Here is a 17,429-nt window from a genome sequence, read left to right on the forward strand (position 1 = left end):
AACATGATCATCTCAAGTCTTACTATAAATATGAATGTCGTCAAAGAAAACCAATACAAACCTGCGAAGCTAACTGAGGAACACCATGTTCATAGTAGATTGAAAAGTGGCAGGAGCATTGGTAAGTCCAAAAGGCATGACAAAAAAACTCAAAATGCCCACAGTGACACATGAATGTTGTCTTTTCTATATCCTTCTCTCTAACCGAGATTTGATGATAGCTGGACCTCAAGTCAATCTTCAAAAAATACTTTGCCCCATGCAATTCATCAATGAGCTGATCAATCTGTGCAATAGGATATCAGTTTTTAATGGTTTTCTTATTCAGCATCCGGTAATCAATGCACATCCGAAGGGTACCATCCTTCTTCTTCACCAAAACAATTGAAGAAGCGAATGGGGACTTACTTGGCCTAATATGCCCCTCATCAAGAAGTTGTTCCTATATGGTCTTCTCAATCTCATCTTTAAGCCTTTTCAGATGGTGATAGGGCGTGATCATAATGGGCTTAGTGCCCTCCTCCAACTCAATGATATGCTCAATCTCACGATCCAGTGGCTTGCCAGGGGGTAAATCATTGAACACTTTAGAGTATTTAATTCTCAACTGTTGGATATCCAAATGATAATCTACCTCCTCAATATCCTTTTGAGTAGGCATAATCCTGCAGTCCACTACCCAATCAATAATATCCTCATGACAAACAAAACGTTGCATGCGTTGAAGGGAGATCTGATTCAGCTCATCATTATGAATTGCTTTAATAACATGAGGTTGTCATCCTTGATGAATCTCATCTCCATCCTCTATGTACTCAAATAGATCTCCTTAAGTGTGTGTAACCAAGCCATACCAAGTACTATTTATGTTCCCCCCATGTCTTCGACATAAAAATCTGTAGTGAAAGCATATGTATTAAGTGTCACAAGAAGATTTGAAATCATCTTGTTACACTTCAAGGTGTAACCATCAGCTACTTGTACCCATAGGCCCTCAAAATCCTCAATCTGCATATCTCTCCTAGTAACCAAACGTGCATCGATAAAATTATGAGTAGCTCCAGTATCGAATAAAGCAACAATACCCTGTCCAGCTACGAGCCCACGCATCCTAAAAGCTCCCTCCTTCCTCATACTGGATAAGTAAGCTACCTTGAGGTTGGAGTCATCCACCTCATCCTCAACATCATCACACCTATGCTGATCCTGATCATAATCCCCAAACTGCCCCTAAAATTCAGCACTGCCATCATCATCATAGAACTGCTCCATTATCCTATTTCTGCCCTTAGGCTTCATAGGACAGTCATGGTCAACATCATAGGGACCCTTGCAGTAGAAACACAACTTCCTTCTCCTCAAATCATTAATTGTTTCCCGATCCAAAGGTGCTACAGCAGGACACTTACCCTCATATTTCTCCGCTCTCCGAGAAGATGTCCTATCATAGGAGGATGTAGCAGGCTTCGAGGTAAACTTGCCTCTAGGTGTAGAAGCCTCTAAGTTACGAGCCTTTTTCATTGCCTCCTACAATGAAGGGGGATCTAATGACAACTCTAAGTGGCTCAGCAAGTCCCTCAATGAAAAGAATAACCCTGCTCCTCTCAAATATGTCATATACCATCACTGACAACCTCTAGAACTCACTGACAAATGCCTCCAAACCAACTCTCTAAAATAAACCTCAGGATCCTTCTTGTCCAATCATTTTATCAACCTGTCAACAAGCTCTTGTTATGATATGCTCTGATCATGATGGAGATATACTAAACCATGGCATAAGAAACCTAATGGCATCCTCCTCAATCATAGGACACAAAGCAAAGTAGGTGTTGAGCATCTGGACCCAAGCTCTAGAAATCACTCTACCGCTCCCATCAAAATGAGCTAAATTCATTTTACCAACTGTCTGCTGAAGCTCAGTGTACCTAAGTCATTGTCTGTCAGTAGAAGGCCTACCCCTAGAATGTTCATGCTTTTGTGTTAGATATCTATCAAAACTCAAGTTATCCTTCAATGCCTGAGGAAGAGCATCCCACTCATGAAAATGAGTCGGAACATCGTCAACAAATGGGGCAGTGTCAAAAGTAGTGCTAACTGCATCTAATTATGGTCTCAAGAAAGTAGGTCATTGTGCCCTATACTGAGCACCAATATAACCTATCATGTCCACCCTATCATCCATCCTGACATGATCCCCGATCCTATGCTTGTCATCAACCATGGGCCCTGCATCAACACATGACCTATGGGAACCAACGAACATATCTCGAGCTCTCTCTCTACCCTGGTCCTAAGGCAAGGCTAACTGCTGCAAAGTGTCAGACAACTATTGCAGAACACCTATCATCTGTTGTGCCCGACTCTAATATTCCTAAATGCCTGCAGGGCATCTCTATACACCTGACCATCTATGGCCGGTCCTCCAATGCCACCAGAACCACTCAAACTACGTACCGAACCAAATTGAATCTTCGTCTCTCCTATGGGAAGCGAATTATGTTCCCGTCAGGTATAGTGCACGCCTAGCACAAACCTTTGATCACCATTCATATCACAAGATGCAGAATCAACAAATCAACTTCTAAAATAACCTGGGCCCAATTCCTACAGGCTGGTAGGAAACCGCTCTGATACCACTGTAAAAACTCTATGTATGCTTTCATAGAATTTTCAATGCCAATGAACAATTTTTCTTATTGCCTTTGTTTTATTTAATTTTTTCAATAAATATCATGAGTACAAGGCAAATACTAAATCTAACCAATCAACTCCAAAATTACTTATTATTTAATTAAAGAAAACAAAGGTAGTACCATCAACCAAATTTCCAGAATTTAAACAATGATGGAACCTGATTTTCTATGTAGCACAACTCCTTGCAATTGTCGGTTGAAAGGAGAATCCAGCATATGAGTTAGATGCAGCTCCTTAACACAACACAACCATTAGCAACCTCAACGCAAGCCAAATACACTATCAAACTAGTTTGATATTAAACCGACGACTCCCTTTTTGCAATTTGTGGCCAGGATAGGAATGGCATCCAGACAAATAGCAGATCATCAAAACCTTCAATCAATTATCAAATCGAATGGCACATTGTACACATTACAATCAATTTCCTTCAGAATGTCAATCTTCCTAACCACAGTGATCACAGTTGGAGAATTGCGACAATTGCTTACCTCGGCACAATTGTGAATGATGACTCTCAGACTTCTTCAAACCCTCAGCAAGATAATCCGAGCAAGGAAAATATAATATTCAAGATGATCTCCCATTCTCCAAAAAGCCATATTTATAATACAAATTTGAGCCACTTAGCTTCATGCTCACACCTTTCACTTACAAGCAACTTTTATAATATAAGTTCATAACACTTTATATTATAAAACACAATGATAATTACATGTATCATAAATAATCATTAAACCACAATCCTCCAAATAAATATGACTTCAATAATATTTCATCGAGAGATTAAATAATGAAACCAGATGATCGCCCTACGTGAACTACACACCCAAAGTAACCGTCTAAGAGTGTCTTACTAAAAATAGTAAGTTCAAAAATAGCAATATTCCAACAAAGACCCCCACATCCAAACGTCAACTGAAGAGAGTCGCGATGATGGGCTGACAAAAACCATACTGCAGAAACCTGCTAAATCGGGGATATTACAAAAAAATTGTGTTGAATGGAGAATTCGATTTGTGTTTGAAACTAGGAATTATTGGATCTTAATGGTTGTTAGGATTGATAGTTCTTTTGATGACATGGTCACTTTGGTTTCATTCATTTTCTTCTCCCTTGCCGAAATTGCATTGTATTTGTGTGTTTCGAGAATGTGGGTGTAAATGAGTTGGGGAGTTGCTTACTTCAACAGTGATTGGATAGTGGTTTTGGGTGGTCAGAGAGCCAGTTGGGGTTCAAAAACATTCATTTTCTTGTTGTGTTGCATTTAGGAGTAATTTGCATTGCACCCGTTAGTTGTAGATGCATTTAGGAGTAGGATTGGCAATTAGTTAAGGTGCTTGAAAGGTGGTTTTGTTATCTTCACGATTATTTCATTTTCTTGTTGTGTTGCATTTAGGAGTAATTTGCATTGCACCTATTAGTTGTAGATGCATTTAGGAGTAGGATTGGCAATTAGTTAAGGTGCTTGAAAGGTGGTTCTGTTATCTTCACGGTTATGTGGGTGCTGGGGCTTCAAATCTTTTATCCTAGTTGGGTTTTCTGTCGTTGCGGGAAATTCGGTTTAAGCCTCTCTTGCTATTTGGTTAAGAGGATACCCCCGGTTAACAGTAGGTACCTAAAAACAAAATTCCTTGCATATCAACTAGGAGGGAGTTGTACCTCTAAAATTCAAAGGGATGTCAAACGAGGAAAGAAACCAAAAATGCTTCCCAAATAGTTGGTGACTTTCCGTCTTCCCACCCCTGGGCATGAGAGAGTCAGTTTCTAGATAGAAATAGAGGAAGACAAACTGTCAATCAACACACCCTTGGATACCTTTTCTTGCATATAATGCATGTTTTTAGGTTGGACAACACATCAATTCTTTGCAAAGAAAATTTCATTGCCATCATACCATCTGTGTTGTTGTGAAATGGTGTTGTATAATCTTCACGTTGTTGTTTTAGAGCACAATGAAAATGTCATGTTTCTTTTTATAAATTTCTAATGCACTTTTCAGCATTTATTTCTTCTCTATGATTGGCATGGTACATTTGACTTGATCTTCGATCTCGCAGCTTTTCTATCTCTTTGTTAGGGATTAGTTTTGACTTTTTTGAGCTTCTCTATTTGTCTAGTACCTATGTGAGCGGATATTTCGTCTTTATGGTGTGCATAGTAAGCTTGACTTCTTTCTTGTCTTTATAGTTTTCTCAGTTATGTTTTTTCAGAATAAGCTAGACTATTCCAGACACAGGAGCTCAGCATTTGTATTTTGGAAATAGTAGGCCAAAATTTAACAATAGTCAAAACATTTAACTACTAACATTAATGAAACATTTAAAACAAACTATTTCCAATATATGAAATTTAATTATGATATAGATTATCTTAAAAAATTGTAAATAAACTTAAAACGTTATTTTGAGCATACTATCATTTAACATGGGTATCATGCCTAGAGAATCTACAAGGTTGGATTGGTACACATACTCACACCCCTAGGACATGTACCCATATACCTAGTACATGTACTCAAGTACCAGGTACTCAATCGAGAGCATCATCGCTAAGGACCTTGATTAAGATTTATTGTTTTTTATTCAGTTTTTTGTTTGCATATCAGCAAATGGGGTAGCAAGCTTTGGGTCTAACCATGGAGGAAACTCCGTAGTTAAGTGTGCTTAGGCTGGGTATTGCGATGGGTGACCTCCCGAGAAGTATTGGTGTTTCACCCCTGTGAGCATCACCTAGATCCAATGAGTGCTAAGTGTTCCATTTATTCTCATGGGAGATGGATTTGTGTTGAATCACTACTCGTGAAACATGGGTCCATGAGTTTGACTCAAAATCACACAATTAAATCCTGATAGCAATATCACAGTTTGACTTGCTGTGGAAATTATCTCCTACTTATCAGGTGGCTGTTTATCAAGCTTAATTCAATACGCAATCAGTTTGATACAATACCAATTAACAATAAACTCTTCTTATTTTCAATATGTCATTTTTATATGATTTATGATCTTCTTGTTCATGTTTTGAGTCTGCCTTCTCTGTTATGCACCTAAACATTTAGCATACATTATTATTACAAACATATTGCAAATCTGAAACTGAAAACAATTCATTACATCAGCAAACTTTTTCATTGCTCATGTCTTGAAAAACTACTGTCATGACTCATCTTTTCAAAAAAATTTGCAAATGTAAAATTGATATGCTCAAGTACCCCCCGTCCCCTATTTTGAAAAATGTCAGTAGCCATAGCCGTTTTCATACCCTAAGTACCTAAGTACCCCATCCCCATGCAACCTTGAGAATGAAGTCATTGTGTCACCAAAACCAAGAATCATCATCTAAGTAAACTTCCACAATGGATCTAATTTTATATTTTCTAGTCTACATAGTTTTTTAATGTTCTACATTGCATATTCTTTTCCCTTAACATTGTTTAAAATTATATAGAATAAGATGACAACAAAGTACAAATAATAAGTTTTTAAATAAGTTTTTTAAAAAAAAAATCTTTCCCACCAAATCAAATTAGCTACTACTATTATTTGGGATAAAATTTAGAGCAAAAAATAGTCAAAGAAAATTAGTTTTTTGTTCTAAATTATGTTGACATTTTTAAGAAAACAATAAAAGATGGTTATAATTTATAGATTCTTTATTTTTAATGATCAGTATTTAAAATTAACATTATGTTTTATTTTTTATATTGTAAAAACTCTTTGGCTGTATTGCACCCCAAATTTATTATTTTAATATTATTGCATAGTTGGGGAAAAAATACACTAAATAAATTTAGATAAATTTTCAGATAAATAATTTCTCACCTCATATTTTTCGATATTGATATAATATTTCAAATAAATCATGAAATCCATAAGATAAGATAAGATTATATTTAATTCCTTACTCAAACTTTAATATTGATTTTAAATATTTCCCTTAATAAATCTCAACTCACCTACAAAGTTTAGATAGGCACATATAATAATAGTTTTAAAATTTAAAAGTATTTTCACAAATTTAGAAAAGAAAACTTTTTTTTTTAAAAAGGCTGAGAATAAATTAAGAATAACATAATGACACAAAATAGATTTGTAAAATAAATAAAAATTTAAAAGCCACCTCATAGTACAAAGATTCAAGGTTGAAATTTTAAATCTGGATTTGTGGGAGATGATGATTGGAGTTGTCGACCAGACCGCAATTTTTCAGGATTTATGATCCGTTCCAAGTGAGTTTATATTTGAACATGCAAACAAGTCACATGTTTGTTTATTAAAATAAAACTTGCAGATTATAGGTTGTAGATTTCTCTCAGTATTCAGTTGATAATTTTTTTAAACTAAGCTGCCAAGTGTTATTGTTTTGGTTCTTCGTAGTCCAAGTTCTTGGCAAATCTGATATTTCTTCGTTCAGCAATGCTCAATTATCTATCTTCTGTTTTGGGATGATTTCAATAGGCTGAAACTGAAACTCCTAACAGAACATCCATCAACAATGGCTCATCCCGAATGTATTACAGCCTCTGTTGCGATTGGCAACTTTTTGCATGGATGGGATAGTTTTGTGATAGCAGGTAAAACTGATTTTGACTTCATGGTTTTGTAGATTTCTTAATATTATACAGAAGCTGGTATACCAAATATTGGGGAGCCCAAATCTTAGCAGTCATCTTGTTCCAAAATGAAAAGTTTTGATATTATGAAAGGAATATCCTGGGAGAAAGTACAGATGCCAAGAGGTGTCAAGGTGTAGTCCTCTTGTTACCGCGATGTAGAACAATTGACACCACCTTTTTGTACAAGGTGTCCTCAAGATCCTACTCTCTCCTATGAATGACATGGGATGTCAAATGATGTTCATGTAAGTTATCTTGATGTAATGTTAATTAAAATTAAAAATCAAAATCTCTTAATAAACAAGGATAAAGAATTGTATAAAAACTTAAGCTTGCCCTTTTCACTCTCTCTAGTATGGAGTCCATGGCATCATAGATGTCCCCCAAACAAGGCTCATCAATGTCAAAAAAGAAAAGGATAGACATAATGGGCTCAACGAATTCTAATACATAATCCACCCAACCCCACCAATCATCATCCAAGATTATTGCCTTTACCCTTCGAGCCCTAGTTGTAATTGATTATTTTCATACACTATTGATTGCTAATAACCATCTAGGACAATGCATCTTTCACCCTCACAAGTCGTCAAAGAATGATTGTATGTGAAGCAAACCAAGTTTCAACAACTTATTACCTTGTTAATTGTAAGTTAATAACACGTTTCAAACATGCAAACAACACAAAAACATTTTATTCAATTATGTAAAGTATCAAACAAAATGATAAATAAAACTAAATAAAGTTTAAATTTTACCTTCAATAATTCCAAGTGGGAGAAAGTTCTGAAAATTGCTTGTGACATGGTGGTTTTTCACAAACATTTGGATCTTCTCACCCTTCTCATACACGTTTTTCACCCATTCAATTTGAGTACCAATTTTTTTCATCACCAAGTTCAAGGAGTAGAGAGTGGTTGGTGTCCAAAAGATATGATCATATCGTGTTTCTACCAAAGAACCTGCAACCCTACAAACTTTAGCATTGTCTGTTACTACTTGGACAACATTGTCAACTCCCATGGACTCTATGGGTTCAATGAGAATCCAAGCAATAAATCTACATCCTTTAACTGCTCTTCACAATCAATAGCCTTCAAAAACATTACCCCCTTAGGGGAGACATTAATCACATTTATTAATGGACAGTTTTTGCAATCTTTCCATCCGTCAGAGACATTACTCACCCCCATTTGGACCCAAGAATCTCTTATTGGTTTAAGGAAAGTGTCTTCATTCTTTCTCTCACTATGCAATAAGGTGGTTCTCACCTTTTCATATCCAGGACATCAATAACCACGAGGTGTTTCATTTATTGCTTCCATCATCACTCTCAAATAAGGTGATCTCACTAGATTGAATGGAAGACCATTCACAAAGGCAACACCAACCTTTACATCAACAACTTCTCTCAAATCATTTTGAAATGCCCTATCTAATGGGCCTCTCTTGTGAGTGATGGTTTGGGGTGTTTCTACTTGTTCTTCCCTAGAAGGGATAGGCAAGAAGGGATGATGTCTAATGGTTTTTGAGTTGTGCTTTGACTTTACTTGTTTTCCCTTGACACTAACCTATCAGCATTTTGTTTTTTTGACATGGTTGCTATTTGAGCAACCCGCAACCCTTCTTATCTACTTCTGAGCCCTCCCACATGTTGATCTGTTTACACCTAGGGCCTATTAAATGATGTTTAACTTGGTAATAGGAGCTTCTACATTGGGTTTTACAAAAATTGTATTTCCATATATAACCCCCTCCCCCCCATGCTCCAACACATTGTTCAATTCTTGTTGTATACTTCCACAAATGAGAACTTTATCAATTTTGGATTTTTGGGATCCCTGCCCACTCACTGAGCTTTGAATGCTCATTCCTACAATCTATAACAAAAATAAAAATATAAAAACATATTTGAAACTTATACAAAAACTTGGTAATATTCAGAACAATAAAAAAACATAAAACAAACTAATAAAGAAGCAAAAGGAAGGAACAAATGCATAGCTGGGAAACTGAACACTGATTATAGGAAGGATTCGAGACTCCACAAACAATCTCTACAGCCTTCTCTTCAAACTTTTAAAATGAGTACACCAAAATGAGAGATCAAAAAGAGAGAGCAAATGAGAGATAATACAAGTGAAATATCCTTTTAGAGTTACATAAAAAAATATTTGAAAAAAGCATTCTTTTAAGTTGTTTTATTTCAATTTTTGGACCCTACTGTTGTGGGTCCTCTCAGAGTCATCGTGGGTCTGCCTAGACTCTCTTGGATTCATAACTGGTCCGAAAAGGGTTTGGATTTCGAACAGTGGATCCGCCCAAGCCCACAAGACGGACCCATAGTCCAAAATACAGACCCTACCCAAATCCACAGTGAACCTGCACGCAAATGCAACCCCCACAAACTTGGGCCTAAATCCGAGTGGCAAGGTCTAAACCCAATAAGCTATCTTTTCCTTACTGCATTTATAAATCCACACCAGATTTCAATCCAATTTTTGAACGAAAATGATACTTTCCATTTGGACATAAAAGCTATTTTTCTAGCATGAGAGCGGAAAATTCAAGCAATAAGCCTTTTCCAAAAAAATAGCATATCGGCTAATGAATTGGAATTAAGATACAAATAATGTACAAATGTGTTTCTTAGAAAGGCAAGGAGAGAATAGGTAGATATAAGCGACATCCAACTACTAGAGGCAAGGAAAGAATAGGTAAAGATAAGCGACATCCAACTCCTAGAAACAATTATTAAATGCACTAAATAGCTAATAATTAATAATGGTGGCTACCTAAGTAAACTTAAGCATAGGAAAATGGCTAAAACCACATCTGCTCCAACAATATATACCCTAAAGTCTGATCATTAATTTCTAGCGACTTTCCTTCATGCCTCTGACATCAATGACAATATGCTAACAATCTCAGTCAACGAATTCCTGCTTACCTTTAACATCAATGACTACTACTTTCAACATACCTTCAGTCCGCTAACCCTAACTCATTAGCCTATGGGAAGCTACTAAATAGTCTACCAGCCACCAAGTTGAAAGTGCTCAAGAAGGGTGGGATATTATAATTGTGAACTTATAAATTCTCCTCTCTCTGAAAGTTCCTTTAGTGAGATATTCAATATTATTAAAAAGAAATACATATATCATGCAACTGCACAGCTAGGTTACTACAACTGCAGAACTGCAGATGTGTCTGAAAAAAAGGCTTAAAAATAGTTAAGAACATCACTACGTTAGAAAAAACAACCCATAAATAACTAGAATACTTTCAAAGAAACAAGATGACAGTATCACACAATAATCAATGCCTTGTCCAATCTTTTCTAAGAATTAAATATGCAATTTACATTTTCATACTAACTCTCAGATGGTTTTTATCATTAACCCCTGATGCGTGTTAGGAGTTGACAACCAAAATGAACAGACCATTTAAGATAGCTTACCTCTCTATAAAAGTCATCTGAAAATCCAGACATAACTCGGCACACACTCTGATATTCTTCAGAATCAGGATTGTAGCATGCAAGAAGAAATGGACTGAACCTGAAATTCAGCATGATACATTTATGTAGTCAACATAATCTACATTGTAAGAATATAATTGTTCTCAAAATACATTTATGTAGTCCACATACTATATATCAGTTCTCAGAAGAAAGAAAAAGGGTAAATCATCAAAATAGGTTTAAAATATAAGAATATATGAAATCCATAATTTAAAAACTAAAACAAGGATTTTAGTTTGTTACCACCCAGCTTTTCTTCCATTCCCATGCCATGCTCCAATTGGCACCAAATCAAAGGTCTCGTGTAAACCATCCACATAGTCTCGTTTAACCTGAATAGGCACAGGTGCCAATCCAAGTTAATGTCCTAAATTTTAGAATTGAACTGAGCAACAGGCATCAAAGTTGTCTTCTTGATAGGTCACTCTAGCAGAACTCTTGTCTATAACCGAGTACCAATGATCTATCTGCAGGCTTCTTGCATAATACTTAATTCTATAAACCTTTCTATGTTGGAACAAACCTTTAGCCATGAATCAGAACGCTTTGATGGAGCATACTCAGAATTCTCATCCAGAGCTTTGGCCATAATTCCTTCACAAGAAGATGAAATTGCATCTGCCAAGAATGCATCTAACTTGTTCAAAGTCGATGTAGAACTATGATATGCTTCATCAGCCTCAACCTGACAGAAAAAATAGATACTGAAACTCATGAGATCTATAAAGGAAATTATTATTATAGTACAAAATTTGCATCCTAATATGATGAACAATAAATCACAAACAGACATATACTTACAGTTATCTCATTTACATATGTCAGGTGCCCTGGTTTCTCATTGATGAAAAGCTCCTTTATACCTGTTTAAAAGAAAACTCTTTAAAATTTTCATTCCATATGTATTGTCTGCACTGCCTGAAGAAAGAGAGAGAAAAATCTTCTACCTCAGATGACTCAAATAGAAACACAAGTTATTGTAATCTTTATTACATTTCTAACATGTGTAGCAGTTATAACTCACATAGGTATACCTCCCATCATGCATACCAACGACCTTTTATGGCTCAAACTCTTTAGATCGATAATTCTTACTCTAGTTAGTTCTTAGCATGTAGTCTGACTTCAGACATTTCTATTAGTTTCCACAATCCTATTATGATTTAACAGTTGTCAGTGACCATACTTGTTGAGTCCTGTTGATCTCCTTCCATATATGTGGGCAAAATATATTTTCTCTTCTTTTTCCTCTTCAGAGAACTAACTCGCACTCCTAAAATCTGAATCAAGAGTAAAGACTTACTTGTTATCATGTGTGGACCAGCATGAAAACATTATCAGCTCAATAAAAAGTCCACAAGACAAAGCATTTATCAATTTTGTGCAGCATGCATAGTGTATATAGGGCCTGTTGAGCTTTGTTGCAAAGTCTTTCGTTCCAGTAATGGAATGGATACTAACAATTGCTTGTAATTATTTCTGTTTCATCTCAATGCTGATCCCTACAGCAGTGTCCCAGAATCTGAAAACCAAGATGGAAATAGTGACCAAAAGCTATACAAATGGAGTGCATATTTAGTATTTTTCAGTTTTGTAAATTTAGAGAACTCAATATATTCTTTTACAAGACACCATTTTAAGATAGAAAGTAAAAGTTTTGAGTTTGGTGGCAAAACCATTGACGCTACCATTCTGACATAGAAAGTCAAACTCTCAACTTCTAATGTCCCCATTGGATCCCTAAAGCATGTCAACCAATCTCATGCCTCACAATTGACCTTAAGATAGTGAACCAAATCATGAGAAAGTTGAAAGTGTCTTATAAAACTCTTAAAATGCAGAATCAAATCGGAATCGACAAGGCCAACTCGACTCATGACTCGGCTACGAATCGGCTATGAATCGACAAAGTTAAAAACCCTTGAAATTTAGAGATGTTATCGATTTAAAACTTTATCATGCACCCTTTATTGAATATAACTTAATCACACTACAACATCATCAAATAGAAGCTAACATACATAAACAAGGAACATAAATGATAAATCCATCAATCATCTTATATCGAATGCACTACTGTTGGATGTTACTCTATAATTAGGTAAACCTATTATACAAACATCTATGCAAATGTTCCATGATATTTTATTTTAATATTTCATAAACTCATTGGAGATTATGATTTCAAAGACCAATTGTTTCTTTGCTGCCTTTCTAAAACATAATTTGCCAAACAGACAGCATTGGTAAACCCAACATGTAATGTCCTCATTTTTCCCATCATTGGAATTTCAAAGATTAGCCTATTATTGTGATCCTCATAGGCTAATTATTGTGGATAGAGGGTCTTCTATGGCAGTGGCTTGGCTTGGGAGGGTCTTATCTTCTCCACATTTTAGTAAGTTACAAGCTGGTCTCCGTTTGGCTCAAATCAGACTTCGTTTGGGCTTAGTTTTGTGTACTTACTATTTGTGGTAAGTTGGCATTGATCAAGATGGACCCTTTCTATTTTTGAAAAGTGCATTTGGTCACATGCAGAAATAATAGGTATGACTCCTATTTCAGACGGCATATTTAAATGATGAGTATTTTGGGAGTTATTAGTGGCCAAATTATTATTAATTATTAAATGGCTTATTATAAAGTTATAATTTAACTTTATAATTTCACTTAAGTTGAATGTTGAGTTATCATTGGAAAGTGTCCTTTATCAATTACTTAAGTGAGAGAATCTAAAGGAAGCTTCTAATTAATATTGTGTGGTGAAGCTTCTGAAGTGAAGTTACATTTTGGCAACAAAAGGGAATTTGGAGGTTATAAATACAAGCCAATTTGTTGAGAAAAGCACACTTGAATATTTATTTTCTTTTGTTGCCTACGTGGCTTTTTTGAGGTACTAATTTTTAATGCCCTTACTGAGGTAAAAGGGTTTTAAGCTGAGAAGCGTATTGGATCACTGCTTGACATATAGTGATTTAATTATACTTGGAATTTGAGTTGAATCTTCATTTTTGTACTACTGCTCCTTTGGAAAATATCATTGGTGTTGTGAGTTTGTGTAATTTTGCTATCACTTCTCTACTGTTTATTCTGTGCATGGGACGTGGATTTATGCCAAGAAAATTATTTTAATCATCCATTTCTGTATTACTGTGCTTGGAAGAAATCAATGAGCTCTAAGAGTTTTCTGAGATTGTATTTGTAAATCGTGGTGAGGTTTGGGAAATCAAATCTGGACTGTCATCCACTCTTTCGCAGCACTTCTGCATTCATTGTGGTCATAATTGGCATAAGAAAGTTGTGTGACTTTTTACTAAGGGCTGGCAGCTCACAATTAAAGGTTGCAACTTATTTGTCCAGCCCTACCATTTATTAAAGGAAACCTACGTCTACACCTGGAGGTGCTGATATCTTTTCCAAGGCCCAATGTGAATGATACAAGGCTTGCTAATTGCCTTTCGGGACTTATGTCCAAATTCTGGGCTGCATTTATTTTTTGGGCAATGTGGGCAATCATAGAGGGCTGCAGTTGCAAGGAAACTTAGGAAAGGGTCTATTTGTGACCTGCGATTTGTCTATATCAGAACTGCATGTTGGTCAGTCAGCATCCATACTTTCTACTAACTGTGTGAGGGAAATTAAGAGCCTTTGATCTAATAATTCATAGCTGGGTGATCAAGTAACACAAATATCGGCAATATTGGGCCTGCTGAAGGTTGCAATCAGGTTTGCCTATGGAGAAATGCCTGCTGCAATTCAATTGGTAGCTTGGATATACAGGTTCCAACTTGCTTCTGAATTTCATGTAGAAGTTTCCAGAATTATTAAGTAAAGATTGCAGTTGTGTTCAATTTCAGAATTGGCCTGCTAGTGATTCACTTAATATCTAATGAGGTCATTTCTTGTATTGATTCCAAAATCTCTGAATTTTCATTTCAAACTTTGTGCATGGAATGGGACAGCTAGGAAAGAATTGACTTAATTTTTGTTGTAGACTATCAAGACTTGGACTTAAGAGGACGTGAGTTGTTTATTGCATGTTAGACAAAATACCAACTACTGATTTAGTAAAAGATATTGATGTTGTTAAAGTTATAACCGGGTCAGGGTTATTACACAGCAGTGTCGATTCATCTTTTACATAAGTCTGCTGCAGCATTATCTCATGTCCTTGACATATTGTACTCTTTTTTCATTGACTAGGAAGTTCGCTAGAATTCTTAAGTTTCTGAAAAAAGAAAATAATGTTGTGGAAGAGGAACAAATGAACCAATAGCATGTATAAACTCAGAACCATCATAGAACCAAGATCTCAAATTCACATGTTTTCTACCTCTATGTGGAATAAGTAAAATATCCAGAGGCATCTGCATTTAAGAATTAATGTGATAACAGAATTGCAAGGAATAAAGTCCAAATTGGTATCTTCCATGAAGAATCTAAACAGAAATAACGTATGCAGAAAAAACTGTAAATGAGTTGGACTAAAAATTCTCAATAACAAAATTTAATGAAGTGAAGTTTAAAATAGATTTTTCTGGCCGATTGTTTCTACCAGCTCTTGGCAATTTTTGCTGAATCACCTAACTCGGCGATTTATGGCAATTAATTGCCGATCTGGTTTACCTTGTCACCAAAACTCTGGAGGCTTGACTTGACTCATAAAATCGCCTAAATCGTGGCGCTTTCTGGATCTGTGTAAGATTCCACAAGTTCTTTAATTCCAAATCTATCAAAGGTCATCTATCTTCAGTAAGATCCTGGACGGTGCAGGTTGTAATCCTTTAGGCACTTTTTGTATAATTTTGAATAACAGATCCCCCCTCACAGAAAGTTGATTAAACAAGAGGAGACTGGGTCAAGCCAGTTATTCAAGAGGTGTCATTAAATAGTGAAAGATAATTAGCGACAATCTTTTGCAAGGAGGTATCAATCAGAAAAGGGAATATCTCTTCCAAGGAACCATTATGATTGGAGGGAAAGATCACAACCCTCCACCATCAATGGAGGGTTGTAAAGACAACAATAAAACATCCAAGAGAGTCATTATAGTTGTATTTATTAATTACACAAACTTGAATCCTAAGCCCACCTACAATCTGCATAGTATTGGGAGGGTTCATTACCCTCAATTACCCGATTTTATATGCCAAAACAAAGAGTCAATCACACAAAAATGGCATTAAGGAAATTGCATGATTATTCAGGAAGAGTGGTCATACATTTTTTTATTGTACTTTCATATAAACAGATCTGTACTGTTCATATTGCATGGTTAAAGAACACACTACACAAACAGTGATCAAATCTTCATAAAGATCAGAAAAATCAATTGCTTCTTCTGCTATGTATGTTTGAATCTCTCCAATATTCATATGGAATTATAGCAATGTCTGATATATATATATATATATATATATATATATATATATATATATATATATATATATATATATATATATATATATATATATATATATATATATATAAAATATGCTGTGGAAGTATGCATCTTATAGTGATGAGCAAAGATGCAATGTTTCATAGTTGATATGCTTCTGCAATCGATAGGTAATGATTTTAGCAATTTCCTTGCTTTCTCCAATTTATCAATCTGACATATTCAATATATTGATATCACTTTAACAGTTATATGTTAACAATACAATGTCTTCATTTTCGCAAGCATCAAAGCTTGACTGGATTAACCTATTATTTACCATCGTAAGCTAAGGTTGATGGTTAGAGGGTCCATTCCAGAGTATAAAAGGTAATGATTACTCTTTGTTTGGTTCAGTTTGGTACACTTGCTATTTATAGTAAGCCATTTATGTAGCATTTCTACATTTGGAAGGGCATCTAGACCGGCCCTAGTTGCAGTGTCAACTGTTGGCACCATTGATTTGATTAAGTATTCAAGGATTTATAATTATAGTAAGTTAGTGGTTGATAGAGCGAGCCTTACTGTTTTTAGTGAGGCATTTAGAGGCATAGTGAACATGATGGTTAATTCCTAGGCTTGGATAGAACTAAGAAATAATGGTTATTTGTGGAGTTATGTCATTTTAAATATTAATAAAGTGATTATTTTATTAATAATTATTTATAAAGTTAAAATCCACTTTGTATTTAATGGGGTCATGACCCTTCACTTAAGTGACTTAAGTGCAATTAATAGATTATATTTAAGGGGTCAAATATTAATGTATTTTATAGAGTCAATGTGCACACAAGTTAAGTTATTTTCAATGAAATTAAAGTGCATTTATATTCCATGAATATGAGCACCCAAGTTTTAAGCCTCGTTATAAAGTTTTATTAAAAATCTAAAAGTGGATTTAAATGCTATTAAGGAGATTGAGGTTATAAAATGTAATGTCCCCCACTTAGCCAGTTTGGAGGTATGTTGTCGTTAGCCCATTCTTGTATGGTCCCGAGGGCTAACCAGGACTTCAAAAGGGATCCTGAGGTTATTTGGCCTAGTCAAATTTAATTACAGGCCAAACGGAGTTCGTTTGTTGGGTTTTCAGAAAGACTTACTATTTTTAGTAAGCCAATAGGGGGATGCAGTGCCTTCAATTTTCAATGACA

At 35.4% G+C, this 17,429-nt stretch overlaps 1 protein-coding gene across 6 annotated transcripts in view; it reads right to left on the bottom strand.

Annotated features, from left to right (window-relative positions):
• The window catches only part of LIG6 (DNA LIGASE 6), a 332,994-nt gene that overhangs the window by 64,304 nt on the left and 251,261 nt on the right, over positions 1 to 17,429 (bottom strand). For all 6 annotated transcript variants that reach the window (XR_016359818.1, XR_016359817.1, XM_089812972.1 and 3 more), the window contains 4 exons: positions 11,640 to 11,701; positions 11,362 to 11,523; positions 11,082 to 11,170; positions 10,776 to 10,875 (listed from right to left, as the gene is read on the bottom strand). Coding sequence is in view for 4 of the 6 variants with exons in the window: in XM_089812972.1 (XP_089669098.1) it covers positions 10,776 to 10,875; positions 11,082 to 11,170; positions 11,362 to 11,523; positions 11,640 to 11,701 (413 nt within the window). In the remaining 2 variants the exon portion in view is untranslated. The remainder of the gene's footprint in view (positions 1 to 10,775; positions 10,876 to 11,081; positions 11,171 to 11,361; positions 11,524 to 11,639; positions 11,702 to 17,429) is intronic.

This window comes from Cupressus sempervirens, chromosome 2, assembly GCF_028749045.1.
Source record: "Cupressus sempervirens isolate cs-2001-9-10 chromosome 2, ASM2874904v1, whole genome shotgun sequence".
In the NCBI taxonomy this organism is placed as follows: Eukaryota; Viridiplantae; Streptophyta; class Pinopsida; order Cupressales; family Cupressaceae; genus Cupressus; species Cupressus sempervirens.